Genomic DNA, 26350 nt, shown 5'->3' with positions numbered 1-26350 from the left:
GCAGACTTATAAACGCTGTATAACATATACTTTTATTAGAAAGTGGTATGCAGGATTTTAGTGTTGGAGCTAATTTGAATTGAATTGAACTTATTTTATTCGATAGGTACGATGCAATTCAACATAGTTCCAATAGAAAGCATGAAACTGATGTGCTGCACAGAGAGTTTACAGCTATAATGATCATTTTCAACTCCTGTCTCTGGTCAGGCTTCTACATGTACAGTGTAATTAAAATACACAGCTTTCAGTATCATAAAATCACAATACACTAACATGGAAACACAATAAAATACACACACAACCATACACTAATACACCTCGGTAATTTGAGAATCAGGGTTGACGGCCCTTTATGGAGAAAGCTGATCTACTTTTGAAGTTTATTTAATACTGTAGTATTGTGCATAAAGCACAATATCTTCATCTAAAAGTTAGAGTTAGCGGTATGAATTAGCATAAAATGGAAAGTAAAAGTACCTCAAAATATGACTTATACAGTACTTGTTTACATTCTGTCTCCTTCAGGTTATGACCTCTGTGAGGTGGGTCAGGAGGAGGTCCTGCTGAAGACCGGAAAGCAGGCCAGCCGGCGCATCATGCACTTTGCCCTCCAGTCTCTTCTGGCACTCTTTGGTGAGAAACTGAAGTTTTCAGAAAACTTGTAATACAAAAAATAATTGTCTTAATGTGAGTAGTCAACTGGGGAACCTTCATGGTGATATCTATGAGTTTAAATGTTTACCTGTCTCTTTCGTCAGACTCCACAGAGCTTCCCAAGCGGCTGAGCATGGACAGTTCTTCGTCCCTGGAGTCTCTGTCTTCGTCCCAGTCGGCGTCCCAGCCTCACTCCTTATCCCTCTCCTTCAGCTGCTACCCCTCTCAGCCCTCCTTCTTACCGCCAGTCTGCCCCGACAACCTCTCCTGCGACGCCATCTCCGTCTACAGCCTCAGCTCCCTCGCCTCCTCCCTCAGCTTCCTGTCCCGACCCGAGCCCGCGGGAAGTGACATCATCAGCCAACGCTCACATCAGCAGGAGCCGGATAGATCTCGCGGCGGAGGGGGAATCTACGCCTCGCACCGCCACTCGGCCGGCATGTCGAGAGGTCGCCTGACCAATCAGGGAGGAGGACAGTCAGGAGAAGGTGAGGAAGAGGAGTATGAGGGGTACTCCATCATCAGCAGTGAGCCGTTGGGGCGAGGGAGGAGGGAGTGTGACACGCTGCCTCTACCTGCCGGACACCGACAGGGCAGAGGAGGTGCTGGGAGAGGCTCTGCCGGGGCTCATGGGTACCCTACTACAACTTCCTCCAAGGGAAGCATCAGCACGCCGACATCTCCCATTAAAGCTCCACCGCTGCCACTGAAAGTTTCCTCCAGCCCCAAGAACAAGCAGGAAATGTAAGTATGATGTTGTTGTCAGAAAAGAGTGATGTGGTCCTTTCTAAAATGTATAGTTTATAGTTTCATATGATACCAGTATTTACACGCTAGCTTTAAAACTGAGCCCACTACGACCTAAAAATCGCAAGTTACGATTGCGTTTTAACGTCTTAGCTAATTTGCATCTCTTGTTCCTCGGTGGATTCATTTCAATACAACTATAATATTCTCTTTTTTCCAGCTCACCTCCTCAGAGGACGGGGAAAGGGAAGGTCAGCAGCTCTGAATCAGACCAGTCCAGTACTGAGACAGACAGCACGGTGAAGTCCCAGGAGGAAAGGACGGGGCCGGCGGGACAGCTGGATCCTCAGGAACTGGCCCAGAAGATCCTGGAGGAGACCCAGAGCCACATGCAAGCTGTGGAGAGCCTGCAGAAGGCCAACATTAGAGGGAAGACACCGAGGGGGCCTGAGGGGAGAGAGGAGGCTCACGCCAGGCAGCCCTCGCTGTCGACTCCCACAACCCCGACTTTGACTCCAACTGGAGGAGCTCGAGGGTTCCAGCCCTCTGAGACCAGTGCGTTCAGCAGACCTCCCAGTAGAGCCAGTCTAAAGGCCTGCTCCTCTCCTCTCTCCCTCTCTAGTCCTCTTTCACCTCGCTCCACTTCTGTTTCAACACCTCCCTCGACCCGACCTAAACCTCCGTCCCGCTCCTCGTCGCTGCAGAAAATCAGCTCCGGCTACAACAGCCCAGCTCCTTCCTCTCCGTCTTTATCTCTCTCTGTGAAAGAACAACCTTTCCCCGCCACTTCTCCAGATGTGCAGACTCAGCTCAAACTGAAATACCCTACCTCACCTTACACCGCCCACATCTCACCTTCCCACTCTCCTGCTGGCAGCGCCCCATCGCCGGCGCTTTCCTACTCCTCCACAGGATCCGTCTCAGCCTCCTCCAGCCCCGCTAACACCCCCGAACTCAACCAGTCCAGACGGGATCATAAAGTCCAGGCCATTCATAACTTAAAAACCTTCTGGGCCAACGCTGGCCAGAAACACGAGGTGCCCTGCCCCGCCAGTCTACTCCGAGGAGGGAATAAAAAAATGAGTACAGTTCAGAAGGATGTTTTGGGTTTGCTTAATCTCTCACCTAGACATGAGTCTGGCAGTAAAACTGCAGACGGATCGGAGGATCACAACACTGGCGGCAGACCGAATGGTCACCAAAAACTGGCGGGTAAACCTCCTCCACCTCCACCTCCATCCTCTAAAGGAGGCATCAAACTTCCCTCTGGGAACGGATACAAGTTTCTCTCACCTGGACATTTCTTTCCATCCTCTAAATGTTGAGAGCTGGGATGTTGGGCCAAACTCCTGTTACATTCTTGGTGTTTTTACTATGACAGAAGCTGTCCGTTTGTCAGCTAAATACTACCACATTTTTAGCAATACCTGCTGAAGACTATGATAAAAAAAAGTACTGTTTCATACTGACTGATTTTACACATCACTACTTTTTTGTGTGAAGGGATGTTAATGTTTTGAATGTGATGACTGTGCCTTCTTCTGGACAGAGCTGGAAGGACAAAATGACTCTTAGAGAAGTGTTAAGTCTGGCTTTAGCTGTGTTTTCATGACTGACCAGAGAGCATGTGTCTCGATGCCTCCATGTACTGTTGACTGAACGCCTGAGAACATTTTCTGTCAACCTAAATGCTCGCTATATTTGTGTAAGTTGATCTTGATTTATTGTGTAATAATTATTATTGTTAAATGTCATTATCAATGCTTCTTGTTGTCATTTATTTTGTAAAGTAAACTGTGTTTTCCAGTCATTATTATACATTTTATAAAGACAATTAAAGGAAGACGTAAGGAAAAGATTTTGATATTTTTTATGGAGATTTGATTTGATGTGTGATTGTCAGCATGGTACCTCTTGCTGTTCGGTGTGTTAAGTGACTTTATAATGTACAATTTTACAGCGGTGCCAGACTCCTATTTAGAAATATCTCAATTCTCAAGAAGTGGACGAATAAAAATGTTCCTTTCCTTGTTTTGCTTTCATGACATAAATCAATTCTCTTTCTACTTATAATAAACATGAAACAGTAAATCTTAGATTAGATTTCAGAAGTAGTAATATTTATCTAAATTCTGCAAAAATGCACTATAATCCAGTGGTGGGAAGTAATTTAGTACATTTTCTCAAGTACTTTTTTTGAGGTACATGTACTTTACTTACTTTATTTTGGCAACTTTATACTTCTACTCCACTACATTTCAGAGGGAAAAAGTTGTACTTTTTATTCCACTACATAAATTGAATTGCTATAGTTACTGGTTACTTTTTTTATGTGAAAATATTAGTTAGAAAATATAAAATATGAACATAGAATAACAATAACACTATATACAATAGCAAGATGTGCAATTATGGAGGACGGAACCTGCCAAAAATAAATGAATGAAAAAAAAATGACTTGATAAACAAATAAATGTCATTAAATGTAGCAGTAATGATATTAAAAATAAATGTAGCCATTAATTGATAAAATGTGACATTAATTGATGTTTCTATTTTAATTTGCTCCTTTATTTATTTTCGCTGTAATTCCCTTATTTATTTACTCTATAAACAAAGGACTCCTAGTACTACTCTCTGTTTAATTTTCCCTTTTATTTATTTAAGTACATGTATATTTGCATAATGAGGCAACATTGCATAAAGAAATGTGTAAAGAAAGGTATAAAGAAACAATACAGAAATGAATAAGTTTGGGGAAATAAATAAGTTGTGAAATGCAAAGGGAAAACTGTGCATAAATAAATACATGCATTTAAAAATAAATATAAAATAAATAAAACATTAAGTGCAAAAATGAAATAAATAAATACATAATAAATGCAAAAAATAAATGTATAAATAGAAAATAAATGCAAAAATAAATAAATACATTTGAAAAATAATAAATAAATAGAATAAATAAATTGATAAATAAATAAAAGGGAAAGTTAAACAGAATAGTAAACAAATAAGGGAATTAATACAAAGATAAATAAATAAAGAAGCAAATTAAAACAGAAATATCAGTTTATGTCACATTTTTATCAATTAATTAATGGCTACATTGATTATTTTTGCTACATTTAATGACATATTTCTTTATTTATCGAGTCATTTATTTATTATTCATTTATCTTTGGCAGGTTCCAAGATTCAAGATTCAAGCCCTTTATTGTCATTGTGTAGTACAACGGAATTAGATTGTGACATTCCCACAGGTGCTAAAAAAAGATAATACAATAAAAAAGAGATAGTGCAATATAAATATAAAAAAAGATAAATATAAAAAAGATAATACAATATAAAAATACAATATGTATATTGATGAGATGACAGTTTTGCCAGATTCCAGTTTTGCCAGATTATTGCACAAAGTGTCCGTCAGATAATTATATAATTGTATATATTCCGTCCTCCATATGCAATGACATATTATATACATTAGCAAAGTGTGCATGTTACAATTTTTATTTTAAAATAAAATAAAATTAGTTTGTAAACCAATGTGCAAATTCCACATGTGCAAGATTATTACAACAGAATGGAGTGTGGTTGTGACAGAAACTATAAAGCTGAGAATGTAAAATAATGTCAGTAAATCATACTGTATGATGGAATATGTTGAAACATGTTTATTACAGTTTATGGAGACAGTGTAATGGTCAGTGGTGTGGATTTTTCAGCCAATCAGCTTATTCTTGGAGGGCGGAACGAACTTGTTGATAACTCTGTGTGGTGTCGGACCTCAGTGCGCAGGCGCAGCCCGGGTGACGAAGATGGTGCTCATCAAGGAATAGTGAGTCTGAGAACTGTCTTTTAAAAACGTCTTTTAATGCATTTAAAGGCTCGTTTTCATCCATCCGACAGCGTGTTACTGACGACTAAATACCTGTGTATCTGATACTGTTGTCGTTTGTTTGATTTTAAACGTAAAAAGCCTGATTTAGAGCCGGCTGGATCAGGACGTGGATAACGGGACTCACACCGGTCTTTTTTAGGCGTTGCTAGTGCTAAGCTAACGTTAGCCTCTGACACGGCCTATAGAAAGGAGGCTAGAACATACGTCATCAAGGCGTCATATCTCCGGCGGGTGTTGCACATGCGCAGTAGAATCTGGCCTGCGCCTCAGTTACACTGCGCATGCGTCATACCCCACAACCCAAGACCAGTGTCCCAGCCTCCTTCCATAGGCCTTGAGTTGTAGCTAGCTAGCAGAGGGGATAATTAGCTTCTTAATGAAAATGAGTTACATAAAAAGACTATACACAAACAATCTGCACATTCAGTTTGTCAACATGACTCTGATGTTTAAATATATCACCAGCATTAGCCCGTCAGCAGAGTGTTATATGTGTAATGTTAAGCTTTTGGTCCCGTGAGTGACAGATTAAGATTCGGATTTAATGCTAGCTTGGATGCTAAGTTAGCTGTTAGCTGCCTGGCTAGCTGCTAGCATGACACATTTTCTGACAATACATGTGTAAAAGCACACGTGTAACATGATCTAACTGCTGAGTTTATGAGTGAAACATAATGTTAACGTTAACAAACAAGTTTGACTGCTTTAATATTAGCTCATAACAAACAGCAGCTGTACCCTTCAAGCTAGCCTGAGGTTATTGTTTATTTGTTTTTATTGTTTATTTGTTTTGCACAATTTAAGACTATACAACATAACAAAACAAACAAATGAATAATATACAGTGCAGGAAGAGGCAAAGAAACCCACTGGGCTTATCTGAAGCCTCCACCTAGAGACAAGATGAATATAAAGAAAGAATATGACTACATTACTGTTTATTTGTTCTGCACAATTTAAGACTATACAACATACCAACAAACAATACATTAAGAATATACAGTGCAGGAAGAGGCAAATAAAACAACACTGGGCTTATCTGCACCTAGAGACAAGATTAATATAAATATGACCACATAATAGTGATAACAAAACAACTAGGACAAGATATATATATATATATATATATATATATATATATATATATATAATAACAATGCAGTAAATATAAGCCTCCATCTAGAGACAATATGTATGTATATATATATATATATATAAAATAACAATGCAGTAAATATAAGCCTCCATCTAGAGACAAGATATATATATATATATAAAGAAATAATATGACTACATAATAGTGATAACAACACAATTAGGACAAGATATATATATATATATATATATATATATATATATATATATATATATATATATATATATATATATATATATATATAATAACAATACAGTAAATATATTAAAAAAGACAAGTGTGTGTTGCATGGAAGTGTATGGTTAGTGTTTGTGAGGAGGATATTGATTTAAATATCTATAAAGACTTCTTCAAACAACATTGTGAGTGGGGAAAAAATAAAAAAAACATAAAAGCAGATACATGGACAACATGGGGAAAAGCAATTACAAGACAGCAATTAAATGACCCTTTAAGCGACTTTTGAAACATTTTACAGATGAACAGTTTATTGATAGATGTGAAAAGCTACTCCATAATTTTGTTCACCTAAATCTTAGGTGAGGTTATGGAACTACTTTGCTGTTACTTTGTTGGCGCTAGCATTACACAGTTACCCTTTAACTGGGCGGCTAATACTAACATAAGCTGCATCTTTTACACAGTTAATGTTCAGATTTCAGCCCTTAAATCTGTTGTATTTAACTTTGTACAGCAGCAGTGCTAAATTAAATCACTGCAGGAAAAAATGTGCAACACATGGATGTATTAAAGCTTTGAGTTTAATCTGAGGTTTTACACAACATTTATCCTGCTTTATACTGTAAGTGTCTGACAAAATATGTGCATGTAGCTAGCTGTAACAGGCATGGTGTATACAAATGTTGTATAAGAGTATTACAAATAATAAATTATATATACAGGTGGAGTTATATTTATATATACTCTACTAAACAGTAAGAAGTAAAACCAGATATATTACTATACTATGATAATGATTCAGTTCCGGTCAGTTAAAAGCCTTTTTTAAAAGGTGCATTTTTAGCTGAATAATTTGCCCACAATCTGCTCTCTAATCTAGTGTCTCACTATGGAACAATATATTTACTATCTTGCTCACAATATAATCAATAAGCAAACAAATGTTTCTATCAAATCATTTCCAGTTCCAGCTGTCATGCCAGTTTGAATATTGTGACTCATTAATAATCAGCAATTAATAGCAGGCATCTTGTTTACCATATGCAGAAGATAAAACTGTAAACTGAAAGCATTTTTTTTCTAACCCGGAATAAGAGCTGGGTTTAGGTGAATATGTGGAGGCCTATATGTCGAGGAGCTCATGAAGAGAAAAGTACATTCATAATTAGCGTTGCCAATTTGTTTTCTTACTGCACCGATATAGAAGTGAATAATCGAAGGCATCTGAGAGAGATCTCTGTCATCCCACCATGGTTATCTGTGTGTGGTTGTGTTATTAGTGATGCCTCAGTAGGATTTTGTCGGTCATATCTACAGACATCTTTACTGGAATTTCCCCATACGTGACACTACGACATGAAAAGCCATGAAGTAAATACTAATTTGGAGAAGTTAAAATGTTTGTTTCTGTTTACTGCCAAGATGTTGATTCAACTTTAGGCCGCGTTTATCTGTTCAATTCAGCACCAAATCAAAAGATGCATAGCTTTGTGACATAAATTTGTTTTACATGCTGTAAATATAAAATGGCACATTTGGACATGGCAACCTGCTTAATCTGCTGACCTGTACTGTAAAATTCACCACTTACATAATAATGTAAGAGCGAGTTGTTATCAGTATTGTGAAACTCAACTTTGGTCATGATCAACAGAGAAACATTACGCTATACATGTAGGGGCATTGCTATCACTTATTTCACAACAAAATCAAAATGTTTGCCTGCTTATCAAAATTGTTGCCGATTTAATTTTCTGTTGACCCAATATTGACTAATATTTTCATATCTAGATGAAGGAAATGGTTGGTTGTAGTCCTGTTAGTCCTAACAAAGAGAAACCAAGCCGCTCAATAATCAAACCTTTATAAAGGCTGATTCCCTTTCCTGTGTGTAATCTTCACAGTACCTGTGCTGCAGGTGTCTGTGATGTCTGCAAAGGCACATAGAGGACTTAGACTGGATCTTAAATAACTACAGGTTACCTGGACTACCAGTAGACCAGTTGAACTGTGACTGCTCAGCTTTTGTTGAACAGTTTTGCCCTTTATAATCCAACAAAGCTATTTCCAGTGCAAACTCTCTCCCTGCTGCAGTTCTCTGTATCACAAAGTGAATGTTAGTGAGTGTAAACACAGTTAATTTGTGTATATAATGAATGCATGACACTGAATATTAAGGATGGAAATGGGCAGCATCTTTCTGTCACTGGCCACATTGTTCTGCATGTTTTTTCTAGCACAACACAATCAATTTCTTAACCGCGAATAATCAATAACTGATTAATCATTAACACCTGTAAGCTACAGAGAACTGGATCCTTTAAGGTTGGCATTTTCAGCAGTTGGGAGCGTTTGAGCAGACTGTAGGCAGGCAGGTCAGACTTCTGATCTCATGAAGAAGCAAAACACAAAAGGTTTTCATTAATAATCCTTTTTAAGCCAGTAAAATGAAACTGATGCCACTATCCTTCTCTAGAAAACCACAGTGAGTATCACAGGAAAAAGAGGGAAGCCACTGGTGGTTTCACTCATTAATTTTTCATCGCCTGCTGAAATCTAATCCAAGATATTCAGGGAAATTAACAGGTGTTTGGCTTCAGTTGGAGTTAACGCTCTCTGCTCTTTATGGCACTGGATTAAAACTAGGGCTTCACATTTAATTGAAATTTTATCGAAATTGCTATATGATATGAAGTCACAATATTTGTTAAAGGTGAAATTTGTGTCAAAATACTATTTTAAATTAAATATTGTGGTGCAGAGATGCCCTGGCTTACACATCATATTCTACAGACTTAAGAAAACATCTTTGTTTGGTACAGATTCCCACAAAAATCACACTATAATCATTTCAATATTTTTCAGTGAAAATGAGAATACTAACGTAAAAAATTATCATTCCGTCTAATATCGCAAATCATATCGCAATATCAGTCAAAATAATTACAATTAGATGTTTTTTCAAAATCGTTCAGCCCTAAATAAACCCCCTCTGGTGTAACACGGTCGCTGTGCTTGATTCATCAGCTTCACAGTCTCAATGCAGTGGATGCTTTAGTACATTTTGCCAGAGACGACATGTTAATTTATCTGTTACAAATTACAGAAGCCACACCAGAATGAGCCAAAACCACAAACACCGCTCTGCCTTTGTTTTTCCAGTTGTGCTACATTGTTCCTTCCCATTACATGACCGCCAGAGCCTGATTGTCTTCGAGAAATGTAATTTGTCATGACAGATTAATATAATTATGTGATGAAGTACTCTTTGTGTAGCACATGTAGTGGTTAAAGTCTCTTTCTTGAAGAAGAATAAAAGAAAGTGAATGTATGAGCAGGGAGATACAGATGTTTAGGATGTTTTGTTGGCACAACAAACCACTATTTTCAGCATAGATTATCTCCAGATTATTTTCTCAGATACTTAATTAATCGTTTAGTCTTTAAAATGTCTTGAAATACAGAGAATGCTCAGATTTTTTATTAGTTATCTCGGGCTTTGGGAAACACTGACATTTTCCATCGTTTTCTAACATTTTATGGACCAAACAACTAATCGAGAAAATTAATGACAGATTAATCAACAAAATGATCGTTAGTTGCAGCCCTACATCCATCACACAGTCTTTAATAGAATTTCTATTCTGATTGGTCAATCACAGCGTTCTACGGTGTATTATTACGGTTATTTCTTTAAAGCAGAACGTTGCTATGGGCGCAGTTCTGATGTCAGACTTTGGCGGACTGTTTTTGTATCAGATTATTGATTTCTTAAATAAGTAGCCGTGTAATAAGCGGGCTAATGTACAGCTAGCGGGTCATTGCTGTGAAAGAAAGCCCTTCAGGGTCGATGAGAGACGTCGGGGTCCACGTGCAGCATCGCCCTGTCTGGGTTTCTTTCACAACAATGACCCGCTCGCTGTACATTAGCTTTTACATAATATATTCTCTGTGTCTCTCTTAAGTCTCTTGGCTATAATTACACCGTATAATGGCTTTCAAGTTGTTTACATTACAGACCCTTTAGTGAAGGGACTTTCTGGCCCTGAATTGAGCGTGTCCGACTGTATATTTTCAGCCCGTGTGCCGCCCCCAGCGAGCTCCATCAATCAGTTCATGTTTAGGTTAAGGGTAGGGTGCTCAATCTGCCAATCTGTGCTCAGGATTTGTATGAATTGTGAGAGGAGGAGGTGCTGCCTGACAGGGCAGGAAACTACAGAAAGTCCCTTTTTTCTGTGTGTGTCTGTTCAGTGAATTCCTTCATTTAAGCTGTAATATCCACATATAGGCTGTGTGTAATTAATCCTGAGTTATGCTGCTGTTTGTAACTGTAAGTTTCTTGATGTCATTGATTTCAAGGAAATCATTATGAAGTACATTGTGATCACCATGTGATATCAGATGAATTTACAGCCTATAAGTTTACTATACATTAAGCTATTTGTTAAATGAATTCCTCACCTTTTGTGCCTCTCACAGCCACCCTGTGTCCTAGTAATGACGTTTGTATATTGTGTTCATAATACCTGGTGGGGTGAGGAGGTAACAGCTGCCTGGATTATGTTCAGCTACAATGCTTCTTAGAGTGAATGAAACACTACACAACATTTCCTCTTAAATATTAATCATTTCTAGGAGACAGACACCCGAGAGACACACACAGACACCTCAGAGACACACCTGAGACAGACACAGACACCTAGCTAGACTACACACACATTATTAGCTGCTATTAATGCTTCTTAGCCTGCTCTAATGATTTTATACTTTCTTGATTTATAATATCTTCCTCCAACTCCTTTTCTCCGTCGTGACCAGCGGATTGAGCGCTAACGTTAGCCGGGCCGTCCAAGCCCGACTCAGCGTACCCAGTCTCCTCCTCACCTGGTGCGGTGAAATAATCTGAAATGAAGTCGGTCCAGTTGTCGTCAGATGTAGCACCTTGTTAACACCTTATTTTGAAAACCAGATGTGGTCGCACGTGTCTACTTCCTTTAACTTCTCCAAGGGGTCGCTAGCTCTCCCTTCAGCTCCGTTCTCTTTATCCATCTATGGTCAGCTCCATCGAGGCTGTTTGAATGCTTTTAATGTAAATGTCAGTATACGGTTGCTCTACAGTTGTAGCGCCGGCCCATCAGACCATAGTTGCCGTACAGCTACAATCGTATACTGTCTCCCAATGGCATCCTTTTGGGGACTAAAGCAGAGTTTAACATTCAGACTGGATGACAGATTTTCCTCTTTTAGCTGCACACAGCTGCTCATTTCCTCCCCAAAGATGGTCACTCAGTAAACACATGCTTCATGCTTAGCTTACTCAGTGCCAATGATGCATTCAAAGATTGTGATGTTAGTTATTTTAGTGCTTAAGCATTTATGGTAATATTAAGACCTAAAAAAAAAACTATAATGTGTGTAAAATCACATGAATATTTAACAGTTTAATTCTAATTTGAGTGTAAACATAAGGGACCACTAACTTCCTCCCAGGCTCAATCACGGACTGTTTCAAATCCTTAACCTTTGGACATCATCTCCAGTATTTTACCTCTATATTTACACACAAATGTGCTAAACTTGTTTGTTTCTCTCTCCATTTCCTGCCCCACCTCTCCCTTGTTTCCCCTCTCAGCCGTGTAGTGTTGCCAGTCTCTGTGGAAGAGGTGAGTAATCATTACCGTCATGCCCTCTTTAATATTACAAGACAAGCTATTTACAGCAACTATTCTTTGAATCCAGTGTTCCTATATTACAGTGACAGCATGTTGGAATAGTCCTAGTTTTGTATTTATCTTCTCCTGAATGCTTGTCCACCCAGGCTTTCATCTGGGCCCCATACCAAGACAAAATAGCCTTTGTTAGAGAGCACTGGTGTTGGTGTGACAGGCTGCTGGTGTTTGCAGAGCGAGCTGGACTGGACTGTGAGCTCAGCCTTTAAAACTATCTCTCTTGTCATCTTTCTCCTAATAGGAATCACTTTTTTTGTGTGCAATTGTTTCTCTTATCTACTCAAAAATAGAAACCGTTTGGTTCAGTGAGCCCAGACCCCAGTGTGACATCCAGTGACATAATACATTGGCCCCATTTCACAGCCTTCTCTACAGTGGAAAAAGCACAATGTGGCCGGCAGTTAGAGCATTTAGTTTTTATGAGAAATAACTGGGTTTTCTTTATGGGTTTTCTGTAGAACGAGCACAACCATATAACAATAATGGTATCTGCAGAACCGCCCTGACAAAAAGCTGCTCATATTCCATATCAAAACGTAGGCCTATGAGGGTACGAAGTTAACTTTGAACATTACTCATTTATGTACTTTCCTATAGACTGTAAGAAAACATGGATGTAGCTTTTAATGAGGTCAGCCGCAGGTTTATAAAAGGCCCAGACACACCAACCCGACATCAGAGAACTAGCGACAACGACGAAGGCCGTCTGTTGCGGTTTACGTCTTTGTCTTGGCCAAAAAGTTACACTCGACTACAGCCCACGGCCATTTAGCACGTACGTTCTGCGCCTGCATGAGAGGAAACAACTCTCCACACCTACCGACAGACGCTCACCGACGACCCCAAACTGTCCGACGGCCAACCGTTAGCGTGGAGTGTCAGGGCCCTTAAAGGGGACATATGAAAAACTCACCTTTTCAGTGCTTGTGCTCATACATCTGGGTATCTGGAGTGCCTCCCAACACACAAACTGTGAAATACAACAACCCAGTCAGTTGTTTTGAGGGCTGTCTAGATCAGAACAAGCCATTCAGATTTGGCTTCCTTCAGACAGACAGTATGAGGAACAGTAATGGGTTTCTTGAACATTAAAAGCATATACTAATACAGGTATGAACCTGGAAATGAGCATGATACTGTATGTCTCCTTTAATTTGAGTTTACAGCTCACTGCTATCTTAATATATCCAGAAATACTGGACAATTAAGCAGCAAAAACTCCACAGTTGAGAGGCTCATGAATATAGACCTGAACCATACCTCTTTTAGAGACTCAAATATTCATTCATTCAGTAGACTTGACTACAGTCTGTGAGTTTCCTGTGCAGCATCTAGTGGCTGTTAGTGGTACTGCATAATGGAAGCACCTGCCTTGGCTTCAGAGACCTGCCCAGTCTTTGCCTGTTCCAGCAAATAATCCCAGGATGTGTCCCTGTAGTGTAAAGCTGTATATTCAGCCTGTGTCGTTCTTTTCTCTTCCCATTTCTCACAGTATCAAGTAGGGCAGCTGTTCTCTGTGGCTGAGGCCAGCAAGAATGAGACAGGAGGAGGAGAAGGCATCGAGGTGCTGAAGAATGAACCTTATGAGAAGGATGGCGAGAAGGGACAATACACACATAAAATATACCATCTAAAGAGGCAAGTCTTTGAAAGAACATCGAAGCTTTTCTATTGCATTTCTGTCATTAGAGGTTATATGTTCATAGGTTGGACAAAATAATGCAGCCACTTTTGGAAAAGAGTACTTTCAATCACACATACAGTGATGACTAAGCTGAATGTATAAGCTTTAAAGAAGCATACATGCATCAGTGGAAGTTAGTGGCTGCAATTAAAAGCTCAGTGATGAGGATGGAGAGACAGGTGAACATCTGCCGCCTCAATATTCACCACAGAATTGCGGTAGCACCTTTTGTGCCAGCTGAATTCATTATAAATACCAGCTTCACAAAGCAGGCATTTATGGCTTTGTTATCGCCTTTTGGCCGACACCCCGAACAAGTAACCTAAGTAGGTAAGGCACATAAAACCTGCAGCGCTGGCGACGGAAACATGATCTGAATTTTTTGCCTCCACCAGGACGTGTTTGTTTGGATCGCAGGAAACAGACAGTTCCCGTTGCCAGCTGTTAAATGTGATGGTAGAACTGTTCTGGCAGCTATCTGAGGGGAGACATTAGGTGTTGATGACCAGTCTGCATGCCAAAACGAGCAGTCATTTTACTGAACCAGCTTTACCTGAAAGTATATTCCTGTATGATGCTCTCCGTATGTACACTGCCAAACAAATTCAAGAGGAGTTTCATAAAGTCAGACACCTTTAAGGGCCTCACCGACCCCGAGATCACATACGTCATTCTGGGAAGAAAGGGCCCTCGGTGCAAAGTAGATTCTCTCAAATAACTTGAGGCCTTCCTCCTTAGTCAAAAGTTTAATATCCCAACTACATACAGAATTTCTACGTCTGAAGTCATCCTTCTCCTTGTCGGGTGTTTGGTTTTATTCGTCCACCCTCTGTGTTTATTTTGTGTGACTGTAGGAAATACAGTAGGTGTTCTGACTTCTTCTTCTCCCTCTGCAGTAAAGTCCCCGGTTATGTGAAGATGATTGCACCAGAGGGAGCTTTAGTTTTTCACGAAAAGGCTTGGAACGCCTACCCGTACTGTCGCACAAGTAAGTTCATGCTGAAGTTATACGTTTATGTATTTTCTATTTGTAGTTTGAAAGTTTGTCAAAGATGATAAATGTCATCCTGATCTTTGATACTGATGCAATTTTTTCTTTTCTTCCCCTTCCCCTTCCTTCCTCTGCAGTTGTGACGGTGAGTTGTTTGTCAAAGTGTTTTAAGTCTTTTAGACCTGCTCACACCAGACCGTGAAACCGTAAAACTCTTCTGCACGTCTTTGTGAAATATTTACGGCTGTCCTCGACCGAACAATTTCTTAGTCGACTTGATTAGTTGATTTAATCGACAGATCTGTATGACGGAGTTTCTCCACAAGGAATCACACAAAAGCACCACTTTAAATCTTGTGTTTACCAGAGATGATGATAATAATAATAATAAACTTCATTTATATAGCACTTTTCAGAACAGCAGTTCCAAAGTGATTCACAGTTAATAATAATAATACACAGCATGAAAACATATACAATTTATAAAACGGAAGCAGATACTCAACAATAAAAGCAATATAATATAATACAAAAAACAGAATTAAAAGTCAAATATAACCAAAGGATTTGCAAGCAACAAACTTATAAAAACTCCAGCCTATAAAATAGTTGTTGTTGTTTTTTTTAAATGTGGTACAGACTCAGCTGACCTGACAGTGATGGGGAGGCTGTTCCATAGTGTTGGAGCTAAAATGGTAAAAGCACGGTTCCCTTTTGTTTTTAGCTTGTACCGTGGGATATTTAATAGCAATTGATCAGAACATCCAAGTAATCTTGGTGCACAGTATTGGGTTATAAGTTCAGAAATATAAGAGGGTATATTATATGAGAGATGCGCTCATAAGCTTGGAAAAAAGTCATTCAGCAAGAAAAATGACTAATCCACTAAAGAAATCTTAGTTGACTAAGACCAAAACAACCAATTAGTCGACTTAGACGGGGCATTCCTAGAAATATTTAGTTTTTAAATTCCTCACAGGGCTGGCTTCTTTCTATTTTCTCAGCACTGGGCCGTTTACTACCCCTGGTGTTTTGGTGTTTTGGTGTTTTGTTCTCAGGATTGTACATCATTTCATTCAATTAAGAGTTATTGAAGAGTGGGGAAAGGATTGCTAACAAGACAACAATCGACACACAATTTATTGAAGGGACTGTGTGCAAACTGTTCCAGTTTTTTGGATCCGTTTAGAGCAGGGGTTCTCAACCTTTTGCAACTGAAGGCACACTTGTGATTGTCAAAACATTTCCGAGGCACACCTCACAATATCCCAGAGAGGGATATTGGTTCTCAACCAATGTTGAGAACCAGTGTGCCGCGGCACACCAGTGTGCCGCGGCACACTGGTTGAGAACCCCTGGTTTAGAGGACGTTAAATAAACGTGGATGCTGCAGAACAGCTAATAAGCTACAATAGTTTCCTCCATTTTGAACTCTCCGGCTCCCTCAAAGGTCAGCACAGTCGTGACTGCTTGCTTTTGGTCAATGGTGCACATTTGCATGTCAGAGTTCAGCAGATTTGAATTTGATGCAAAGTTTGACAGATTTACTTCACCACTGTGAGCAAAAACCACTGATCAAAGGGAAAAAAAACTATTTCTATGGAATTATAGTGAAATGTTTCTGTTTTTTAGGTTGAGATTGATATAATGATACTACTGGATGTCTTCAACAGATGATTCACAGACGTGTGATACCACTATCTGTCTTTTTAAGTGTTTTCACAGCCCAGTATTGCTGTACATTACCTGCAAGCTAACTACGGTTGCAAGGGTTAAATATAGATGTGAGCTGAGCAGCATCACGACTCTTGTTTCCGTGTAAACGTCTGACCGGTTAATTGGATTTAGCTGTAGGGTTTAAGTTCATTTCTCAGAACCCTCCATTCATGGTGTTCTCTGTACCGTTTCTATTGGCTCAGATCAGCTGCACTTGATTCAGTTTAACACTTACTGGTACTTTTAAAAACTACAGGCCAAATATTCCTTGATTAAAATGTGCGTGTGTTTGCTCCTGCTTTTCAGAATGAGTACATGAAGGACGACTTTATGATAAAGATCGAGACGTGGCACAAACCTGACATGGGAACAGTAGAAAATGTAAGTGAGCAGACGACACAGTGTGGAGGCATGTTTGGTTTTCTTCCATCAAGTCGGGGGGGGGGGGGGCGTGTGAGAAAAGAATAAAGAAAGAAATCGAAGCAGCAGAAGCCGAGATATCCTGAGTCTTAGACTTTAGTATGAACACTCAAAACACTACATTTCCCATAATGCAACGTGAGACCTTTCATTAGACCCTCCCTGCCTGATAAACGGCTCTTTCTAACTGTATTACCCAAAATTTGGGATTGTGTATCGGCGAGTACGCCAGCCTACGCATCGATCTGATACCATCATTTATTAACCCAGAAAAAAATCAACTTGTTTACCCAGAAATCAATTCTTCTTCGCCGCTCCAAAACAGCAGCCTTCACTGCGCTGTCGCCTTGGATGTATCATGGCTGCCACTGGCTACTACTGTTTTTAGAGCAGCGAAGAAGAACTGGCTGCAGGTAGTTTGTCACACTCACTGTGACTGAACTTAATGCGTCAAATAAGTGAAGTATAAGTAGAAGAAATGCTGCTGCTCCATGAGATGGATATGTTGATGCACATGCAAGAGAAAAAGGTCCAAGTACCAACACACCTGTGGTTTTAATTTGAATATCTCATTTGATTTCCACTCACACAGATTTGAATAAGTCCTCCTGGGAGAAACAAAGTGTCCCCTGCTGCCTGTTTGCTGAGCTGATGTTCCTCTTTGTTTCAGGTCCATGACCTGGACGAGCAGACGTGGAGGACTGTGGAGGTGTCTCCCATAGATATTGCAAACAAAGAAGAAGTGGCCCACGGGGTGAGTTTTTCTTTCTACACTGGAGGTCTTTAAGGGCCATTAAACAAAGAGAGAAACCAGATGGCACACAGCCTGATGAGCAGTAACTGATCTACAGCAGGATGTCTCCACCCTGAGGAAGAGTGTAGTCACACAGGTTCACTTCATACAGCCTCTTTATTCATGTATTGCCATCATCCATAAAGCCTCACTTTAAAAGTTGGCCTGCAGGTGTACTGTATGTGAAGATGAGGACTTGTTTGTTCAATTCGTTTTTAGATAAGATGATGAAGTCAACAAAGAAGTAACTCTCTTCTCTCATGGGTTTCACTTTCATTCTCCTTCCTACATCAACAGTCTACCTCCAGAGCCCTTTATTAGTCACAAAATCACAAACGGAGTGAGTCATCGTGCTATAAAACATTCATGTAATCAACACCAGCTTTGAGCAAATGTTAACAATGGTTTATAAGTGTATGTGTGTTGAACAGTGATGAGGGGAAAAAAGAGTGAGTCCCTCCTAAAAAACGTCTTAAAGGGAAAAGTCATCTGAAGACAGACCCGTCATTGTGCTGCAGAAACGTAATCAATATCTATGTGACGTCCAGGTAGGCTAGTGGAGACACAGGCATTTAGGGATCGTTCTTTGTCGTCGTCACCTCCTCTGAATGCTCTAGGTCTCTAGTTTGATCCATCCATCCTCTGAATGCTCTAGGTCTCTAGTCTGATCCATCCATCCTCTGAATGCTCTAGGTCTCTAGTCTGATCCATCCATCCTCTGAATGCTCTAGGTCTCTAGTCTGATCCATCCATCCTCTGAATGCTCTAGGTCTCTAGTTTGATCCATCCATCCTCTGAATGCTCTAGGTCTCTAGTTTGATCCATCCATCCTCTGAATGCTCTAGGTCTCTAGTTTGATCCATCCATCCTCTGAATGCTCTAGGTCTCTAGTTTGATCCATCCATCCTCTGAATGCTCTAGGTCTCTAGTTTGATCCATCCATCCTCTGATTGCTCTAGGTCTCTAGTTTGTGGCTGTAAAGTTTCATGAGGCTGTGATTATCCTAGAGGTCACCACAGGTCATTTTATACAGTGAGGTCAAGTTGATTCCTTAGGTTTTCTAGTTCCATATGATACCAGTATCGCCACTCTAGCTCTGAAACTGGGCCCGCTTCAACCTCAGAAAGACAGTTAAGTTGGCCGGGGATCACATGTGATCCTATGGGTCTCAGAGGGTTAAACTAAATCAGGTTTATTGCACATCATAAACACATGAATGTTTGTTTCATGTCACTCCACTCACTGTCTCCCTAAGTTTTCTGTCTGCCTTTACGCCAAAGTAATGAATGAAAGTGTTAATTTCTCCTCGTTCAGACAGCTGTCTCTCTCAGCTGAACATCAGACCATTAAGACTTGAATGAATGTCCGTGGACATTGAATCACTGAATGTCTCTAATACGTTGCAGAAGCTTTACAAAAAGTCTTCCTCCAGCTTTCCAGCTGTGAATCTGAAAACGTGCCTGCATCCCAGTGAAATGCCCATTACTGGTGTCCCAGTGTCCCAGCAGCTGGTTCATTATTCACTGTCTATGGAGCAGCTCTAGGGCGTGCATTATCTATTCATTAATCTTTTATATGACACTGTTATCTGCATCTATTCAGCTTAAAAAGACACTTTCTCTAATGCAGAGTTGTACAGTATTGTGGACTGAGTTTACAAAGAACCACAATGGGTTATCAATTCTTTGGCAACTTTTGATTTGGATGGGAAATGGACATTAAAAGTCTCCACCTTGTGTTAAACAGCGTAATAAATGAAACTTTTAAAACCTCTTATCGGTCCTTTATGGGCAGCTGTCAGTCAGTAATACCTAAACCGTCAAGTCGCCTGTGGTTTAAAATCTTAAAGGAGGCATTAAGCCATTTTCATCCAGGTGGGTCACAGCGTTTCTTACACTAGCTCCTCTACTATAATGACTTAAGTGGATCAGCGTGGAGGTCAAGGCTTAATCTGAATGTCCATCTGCTCCAGGTATTCAACACTCGTCCCCAACAGTCCTGATGGATTAAAACAGCACAGTGAGCCTTGAGCTCGGGGGGGATTTGGGGGTTGGTTGGTGGGGGGTGCAGTAAAATTACAGCGCATTAACTCAACTTGTAATTTTTAGGCTGTAACAGGCTTCAAATCTAGAGTGAAGATACTGGTACCACTAGTGTCTGTCTTGATGTTTGTATCGTGCACCTGAGCAACACGATGCACATCCTGTTGCCGGTTTCACGCTGTTCCGCTGATCACCAGCTGGTGGCAGAAGAGGAGCAATGCGCCAACAAAAAGACAGCGAGCAATCATGGATGTAAACATTGCACGATTTAAACTATTAATAGTTAGTTTTATGAGGAAGGAAATGCAATTAACGTGTTCGTTAGACCTCAAAGATGCACACCGGGCGTTTAGGTGAGAAACACTGCATGTAAACAACTTTTATTTGTTTACAAGAAAGGTCCACAGGGCACCTTTAAATCCTTCTTACTCACAAAGTCTAAATCACATAATTGGGCTCATATAGGACTTCATTATATCTTTTCTACACAAGAAACACACCCCATGTATCCAGATTCAGATACATAATCAGTTTTTAAATCTCTAGTATGACTTTGTTTGTCTTTACTTAACTCCTGTGATTTTGGCTGTGAGCACATTTGCTGGCGTCAGCAAACAGGAACAATGAGATGTCCTCCAGACTTCCACCTCTTGACACAGTGTGGACTCGTTGAAAGCAGCAGCTGTGCTGGACAGCAGGTGACTCAGGTGCTCTCTGTTTCCTGCAAGATCTTAATGTTTCGTTGCTCTTTGTTCTCTTTCAGGACTATAAGCCAGAAGAAGATCCTACTCTTTTCCACTCCGCCAAGACGGGCAGAGGACCTCTCGGCCCCGAATGGAAGGTACCTGACGTAGTGACACAAAGCAGAGATGCACCAACGTCATCTGAACGTCATCTCCTCTGTCCGTCACATCTGTCACATCTGTCACATCTGTGATTAATGGACTGTGTTTTCGTCCTCCACAGAATGAGCTGAAGACAGATTGTCCTTACATGTGTGCATACAAACTGGTCACCGTCAAGTTCAGATGGTGGGGTCTGCAGACCAAAGTGGAAAACTTCATCCACCGGGTAAAGCAGCATATCTTTTCATATCAGACGCATTTATACTTCATGTTTATGCTTTTTTTAATTACGTCACTGCAGTCAATAACATCTGCTCAGTCTGTGCTTTGATTGTCAGGGTGTCAATGAAGTGTTGTTTCTGTTTTAGACAGCAGAGGGAGACGTGGCTTTTTCACTGTTTCTTAAAATTGGTTGGAGAGAAAATGAAACGGATTAAAGCATAGTTCAGAGAAGGGAAAAGTTTACCACGTCTAATTATTTAAAGTTACTACAAGGAACTTTTAACTGGTTATGAAACTGACTCAATTTAATACTGGTGCCACTATTTGACCTACATAAGTAAACAAGACCATCAGCGAGAGGATTGGCTATTTCTATGTGGTGATATGAATATTCTTAATGCCCGTCATGGAATCCGATTCCCCGTAACGTCGGATGAAACGATTTACGGCACGCAAGTTCACCAGAAACTCGCCAGCTCAAACTCCAGCGGGGCCTCCGGCGGGGCCTCCAGCAGCGACCAGCCCACCTCGGACAAACCAAGATCTGGCTTCGCTTCTGCCTCGACTTGCTGTCGCAGCTCTGGCAGGAGTCCGAGAGCTCCGCACCCGGCAGCAGCGGCTCGTCTGCAGCTGCAGGACCTGGAACTAACCGTCTGCTTCCTAGGAGCCAACAGGATGTGGCCCAGGCCACTAAGCGGGGCAGACCATGCTGCAGTAAAATGAGAGGTTTTCTAAAGGGAGTCTGGCACAGGGGCCGCTAAAAACAACACAAAATGAAAGTTCCTTGTAGTAACTTTAAATAGAAAAACATTTTGAAGTCTCCAACATGGACTGAAGGCAGGAAACCAGTCTGTTGTTGGTCGTGAATAATATCAGTTGTTTTACTCATTTTAACTTCTTTATCCTTCCACAGCAAGAAAAGCGTATTTTCACCAACTTCCACCGCCAGCTGTTCTGCTGGATTGACCGATGGGTGGGTTTGACCATGGAGGACATCAGGCGGATGGAAGAAGAGACCCAAAAAGAGCTTGAGGAGGTAATTAAACTCACCAACTATCAGACTTCTACTGGATCGTACGGTCTTCTTCCTGGTGTGGAGATTGACGTTGAAGGTGGATGTAAAGAATGCAGTAATAATATAGTTGCTTTTATCTTTTGCATGTTCACAGAATGTCTAAAAGTCAATGAGTTGTCTGTTGTGAATGATGAGTGATGTAATGGTACAAGTGATCGTTGTTCTGTTTGGACCAGACTGCTGGAGACGACACAACACACTTAATCTCCTTGATTTAACCCTTTACTCCGATTAGATGCGTCAGAAGGGAGATGTGCGAGGCACCTCTGCAACAGACGAGTAGAGGCCCGTCGCTGTAGGTCAAACACTAGAGGCAGGCTGAGTAAGTCTCATCACAGGAGGAGGGGTGGTGGCGCTGCATGGATCATTCTCCACCCTTTTCTTAACGCTGCTGTCCGGCTGCTGTCTTAACTTACTCGTCCATTTTATTTCAGATCTTTTGTGCGTGACGTTTTTTCAGCCGTGTGTCTTCTTCCCATTCTGATCTTCTGTTTTTCATCTCGTTCTAGTTGTTCTGCCTGCTTTTATTCATCAACTCACATCCGTCACCTTCACTCACATTTTAACATTCTCTTACAGCTCGATCGCTCGTCTCGATCGCTTCATTCTGTGCTTTCACTTTGTTTTCCTCCTGATGTTTTGTGATCGTGGGAATAAAAAAGGGCTGTACCGAAAAGTTGGAAGTTTCATTCATAATGTTGACATTCAAATGCTAAACCTTTTTTTTTTGCATGTCTATTCATTCTGTTTAAAGCCGGTATTTCTGCATTAGTATTATACTATTAGTAGAATTAGATTCTAGTGGTGGCTGGTAGGATCGTTTCAGACTCAAGTGATCCAAACAACTCCAGATTGTTGTAAAGTCTCAATGTATTGAAACAAGACAGATGCAATCATTTCCAAAATTCACAACATATTTTTATCTAATAAAATGTTCTGCTTCAATCCATATTTGTTGGCGTTTAGGCTTTCAAAACAACATTTTCACCGTTTGCTCTCCCTCTTGCCATACACAAAGGGAGGAACGCACTGACGAGTTAAAGAAAGTTGATTTAATAAAAAAGACTAACTCATTTAATCTGATGAATCACTTTATTCAAATTGAGGATTTTTTTTTATGACGACATTCAAAAACCTCAATACAAGCTTCCAATGTACAAAAAAGCCATTCGGTACAGCCCTATAATAAAGATAACCTTGCTGATCTTTGTTAGCTGATCTCCCTGCATGTGCACGGCTTATTGCTTACAGATCTAAACGTCTCTGTCCTCTGTATAACACTGTCAAACTTGTCTCTCCGTCTCCCAGCTGCGTACTAAAGGTCCGATTCGAGGCACCAGTGCTGCTCATGAGCAATGAGGCAAATCAACCAAACCCTGTCATGATGATGTCATCAGAGACACGTCCACCACGATGAGGAAGTGGCTCCTGACGTCGCCTCTTCTCTTCCTGTCTCACATGATTCATTGGGGGGTTTGACACGATTGGTTAACAGTACTGTACAGATTCTACCCCAATCACAAGCCTCCTGTTCACAACAGAAAAAACATGGTTTTGCATACATATAAAAAAAAAAAAAGAAAAAAAAAATCTTTGCACAGAACGTAAATTGCCTGATATGTAATTGTTAGTTGATTATTACAATGGGCTTTGTTTTTATTCAGGTGTGTAAACCGTGACTCAGAAAGTCAAGCCTTTTAAATTCATTAGAATGTTTTTAGGTTCCCACAACAATTGGTATAAGATGACTTTAGCAGGTATTGGACCATTTATCTCCCCCCTTCCCTTGTATTATAACTGTCTGTCTCTACTTTAATCCTCGTCTCTCCCCTCAGTATTGTCTATATTCTTGTCCTGGTAAAATGTGTCTAGACCTCCTTGTCTCACTGTCCCCTCTGTCTGGCAGTTGGTTGGGATGTTTTTTCTTTCTTTTTCTAGTTGAAGGCTAATGCCTGTTTATGGTTCAACGCAAATTCAATGCTCAAGCATGATACATAATTCTCTGATATTGTTTCCCCCGCACATGCACACATTTGGACATGCACACCAGCCCTCCTCCTCCGTCACAAGTGCATGTGGACAACGGCAACTCCTCGCTAAACTGTCATTGCATGTGTATAGTCGCTGCAGTGCAGCTTCGCTCAAGTGTTGATTAGAGAGAGAGAGTCTGTACGATACACCTGTGTGTGTTTAGTGTGTGCTTGTTTGCGTTCTCAACTGCCTTCGCTCTTAAAGGACTGTCACTCTTGAGATGGATAAGCTTAATATCGAGGTTTTCTGCGTGGTCTCTGCGCACCACCAGCCTGTTGAAGTCGCCTCATGCTGTCGCTGCATGTCCTGTCTCCTCGGCTCGGGCTTTAACTGACCACAAAGCTTCTTTTTTTTCTTTCTTTTTTATAACTCAAACAAATGAGGACAGTCTGTGCGTTGCATCGCTGCGTGCATGAATCAAGGTAGTTTGCCTCCTCTCTGACCTGACGGAGCAAATGGGTCCAGGCAGATCTGTGGTGTTTGTTGCAGTTATGGATTGACGAGCATTCTGCGTGTATAGTTTTATATTTCTTTTTTTTTTTTTTTTAAAGCGTTACAACTACCTTTACAACAAGAAATTATGAAGTCAGTTTTCTTGATGGTTTCTAGTTAAGGAGAAAAATGTCAGAAACATTTGACCCTTACCGTTTCGAGCAGTGTTGGGTGATGTAGTACGAGCCTTGTTCTGAAAACAGGTGGCATCTTTTATCCTGCTCTTTTCCTGCATCACTACTTTTTTTATTTTATCGGGCTGCATTGACTTTAGCCGTCTTTATTTTGAGCGTAATGCAGATCCAGTTGGGCTCTAGCTAAACTATATGTGATGTTTTCTATGATCATGACGTAGCTTAGTGCAGTTCTGCAGCTGTGATTGGGTGTATTCGATCGGGTATGAGTGTCTCTTAGGTTTTGTGGTAACCTATCTGTGCGTGGTGTATGTTGGACGAGTTAAAAAGAGAGTTATAAGTGTACTTTATAATAGGCCCATTATAGAAATGGACAAACTGTACATACAAACTGACTTGAATGGATTATTCACAGCTACTACGCGGTGTCAGGTCTGTCGTTCAATACTGCTAAGTTCCAATGTTGTCAGAGCAGGTAATGTCAGCTCTGTGGACAGTGTGCTGTAACGTGGAGCAGACTGTCCACGTGTTGCTGCTCACACCGTACCTCATACCATGCTTATGAATGTACAGCTAGGAGACAGATGTGTCAAACTATGCAGGATGTTTCCCAACTGCAGCAACGCTGACATGTTTCACACCTGTACAAGCATGACGTGGAGCCATTTTATCATCAATACACGAGGAGAGATTTACGAAAAACAAAAAACACCAGATTTGGATCTGCATGCTCAACACTTTTCTTTTGTCTCGATTGTTTGATCAGGACATGAGAGCTTTTGAGAAGCTCTTGAACTGCATCAGACGAGAAGGGAAATCCTTTTTGTTTTAAAAAAAAGGGGCGGCTTCTCCTCCGAATCAAACTGGATTCAGCTGGACCTCAGATTACACGTGAGGAGTGAAAAGCCTGACTGAGTTTGATGATGACGGGAGTCGCCCCGTAGACTAGAGAGTAGGCTGTGTGATGTACAGTTTTTGTAGCATTACCAGTGATGCCAGCCAGGGTATGACTGTGAGGGGAGGGATAGAAGCTTAGGGAACAGATGGAGTCCAAAATACTGTTTTCTTTTATTGTAATCATGAATAAGCACTTGCAAAATCTACTGTTTTTTTTTTTTTTTCTTTTATGTTTTTGTTTTTGAAAGACAAAGATTCACAATGTACTCGGTTTTCTCTTTTCTGATAAGGCAACATTCAGGGGAATTGGTAGTGAATGTAATACAATTAGTTCCTTTTTTTTTTCTTTTTCACAGCTTTCAGGCTGTGACAGAAGGTCTAGACAATGGAACATAACAGAATATCTAATAAATTTGATCAAATAAGAGAATCAATGGGCTGTTTCATGGTTTGATTTTGTGTGAAAAAATGCATCTCTCAAGATGATTATTTACTTTTAATCTCGTCACCACGCTTCCTCAACATATATAAATTGTTTCAAAGTCAGAAACACTTTATTGATCCCCAAGGGGAAATTGGGATGTTACAGTTGCTCTTATACAAAGAATAAAGACATATATTATATAAGAGAAAATAGA

General features: G+C 40.4%; 2 protein-coding genes across 4 annotated transcripts in view; both read left to right on the top strand.

The window, feature by feature from the left end:
- The window catches only part of ttc28 (tetratricopeptide repeat domain 28), a 136837-nt gene extending 133402 nt beyond the window's left edge, over positions 1–3435 (top strand). For all 3 annotated transcript variants that reach the window (XM_037752666.1, XM_037752665.1, XM_037752667.1), the window contains 3 exons: positions 529–636; positions 762–1401; positions 1625–3435. In XM_037752666.1, coding sequence (XP_037608594.1) covers positions 529–636; positions 762–1401; positions 1625–2729 — 1853 coding nt within the window. In that variant the 3' untranslated portion in view covers positions 2730–3435. The remainder of the gene's footprint in view (positions 1–528; positions 637–761; positions 1402–1624) is intronic.
- A 1760-nt stretch (positions 3436–5195) lies between these two features.
- Positions 5196–26146, top strand: pitpnb (phosphatidylinositol transfer protein, beta). The gene is made up of 12 exons (XM_037752139.1): positions 5196–5242; positions 12274–12304; positions 13863–14008; positions 14951–15042; positions 15183–15190; positions 17068–17142; positions 17852–17935; positions 20780–20857; positions 20983–21087; positions 21997–22119; positions 22394–22480; positions 23467–26146. The coding sequence occupies exons 1-11, from the start codon at positions 5223–5225 to the stop codon at positions 22439–22441; spliced, it is 810 nt and encodes a 269-aa protein (XP_037608067.1). The 5' UTR covers positions 5196–5222; the 3' UTR covers positions 22442–22480; positions 23467–26146.
- The last annotated feature ends 204 nt before the right edge of the window (positions 26147–26350 follow it).

The sequence above is a fragment of the Sebastes umbrosus genome, chromosome 19 (assembly GCF_015220745.1).
Source record: "Sebastes umbrosus isolate fSebUmb1 chromosome 19, fSebUmb1.pri, whole genome shotgun sequence".
NCBI classification, from domain to species: Eukaryota; Metazoa; Chordata; class Actinopteri; order Perciformes; family Sebastidae; genus Sebastes; species Sebastes umbrosus.
The sequence above is the reverse complement of the archived record's forward strand: the minus strand, read 5'-3'. Positions and strand labels throughout refer to the sequence as shown.

Excerpts from the sequence above, each read along its gene's own strand:
- pitpnb (XM_037752139.1), top strand. The coding sequence starts at position 5,223 with ATGGTGCTCATCAAGGAATA. Across the intron at positions 5,243-12,273 it reads ATGGTGCTCATCAAGGAATA|CCGTGTAGTGTTGCCAGTCT; the intron begins GTGAGTCTGAGA and ends TTCCCCTCTCAG. Across the intron at positions 17,936-20,779 it reads AAGAAGAAGTGGCCCACGGG|GACTATAAGCCAGAAGAAGA; the intron begins GTGAGTTTTTCT and ends GTTCTCTTTCAG.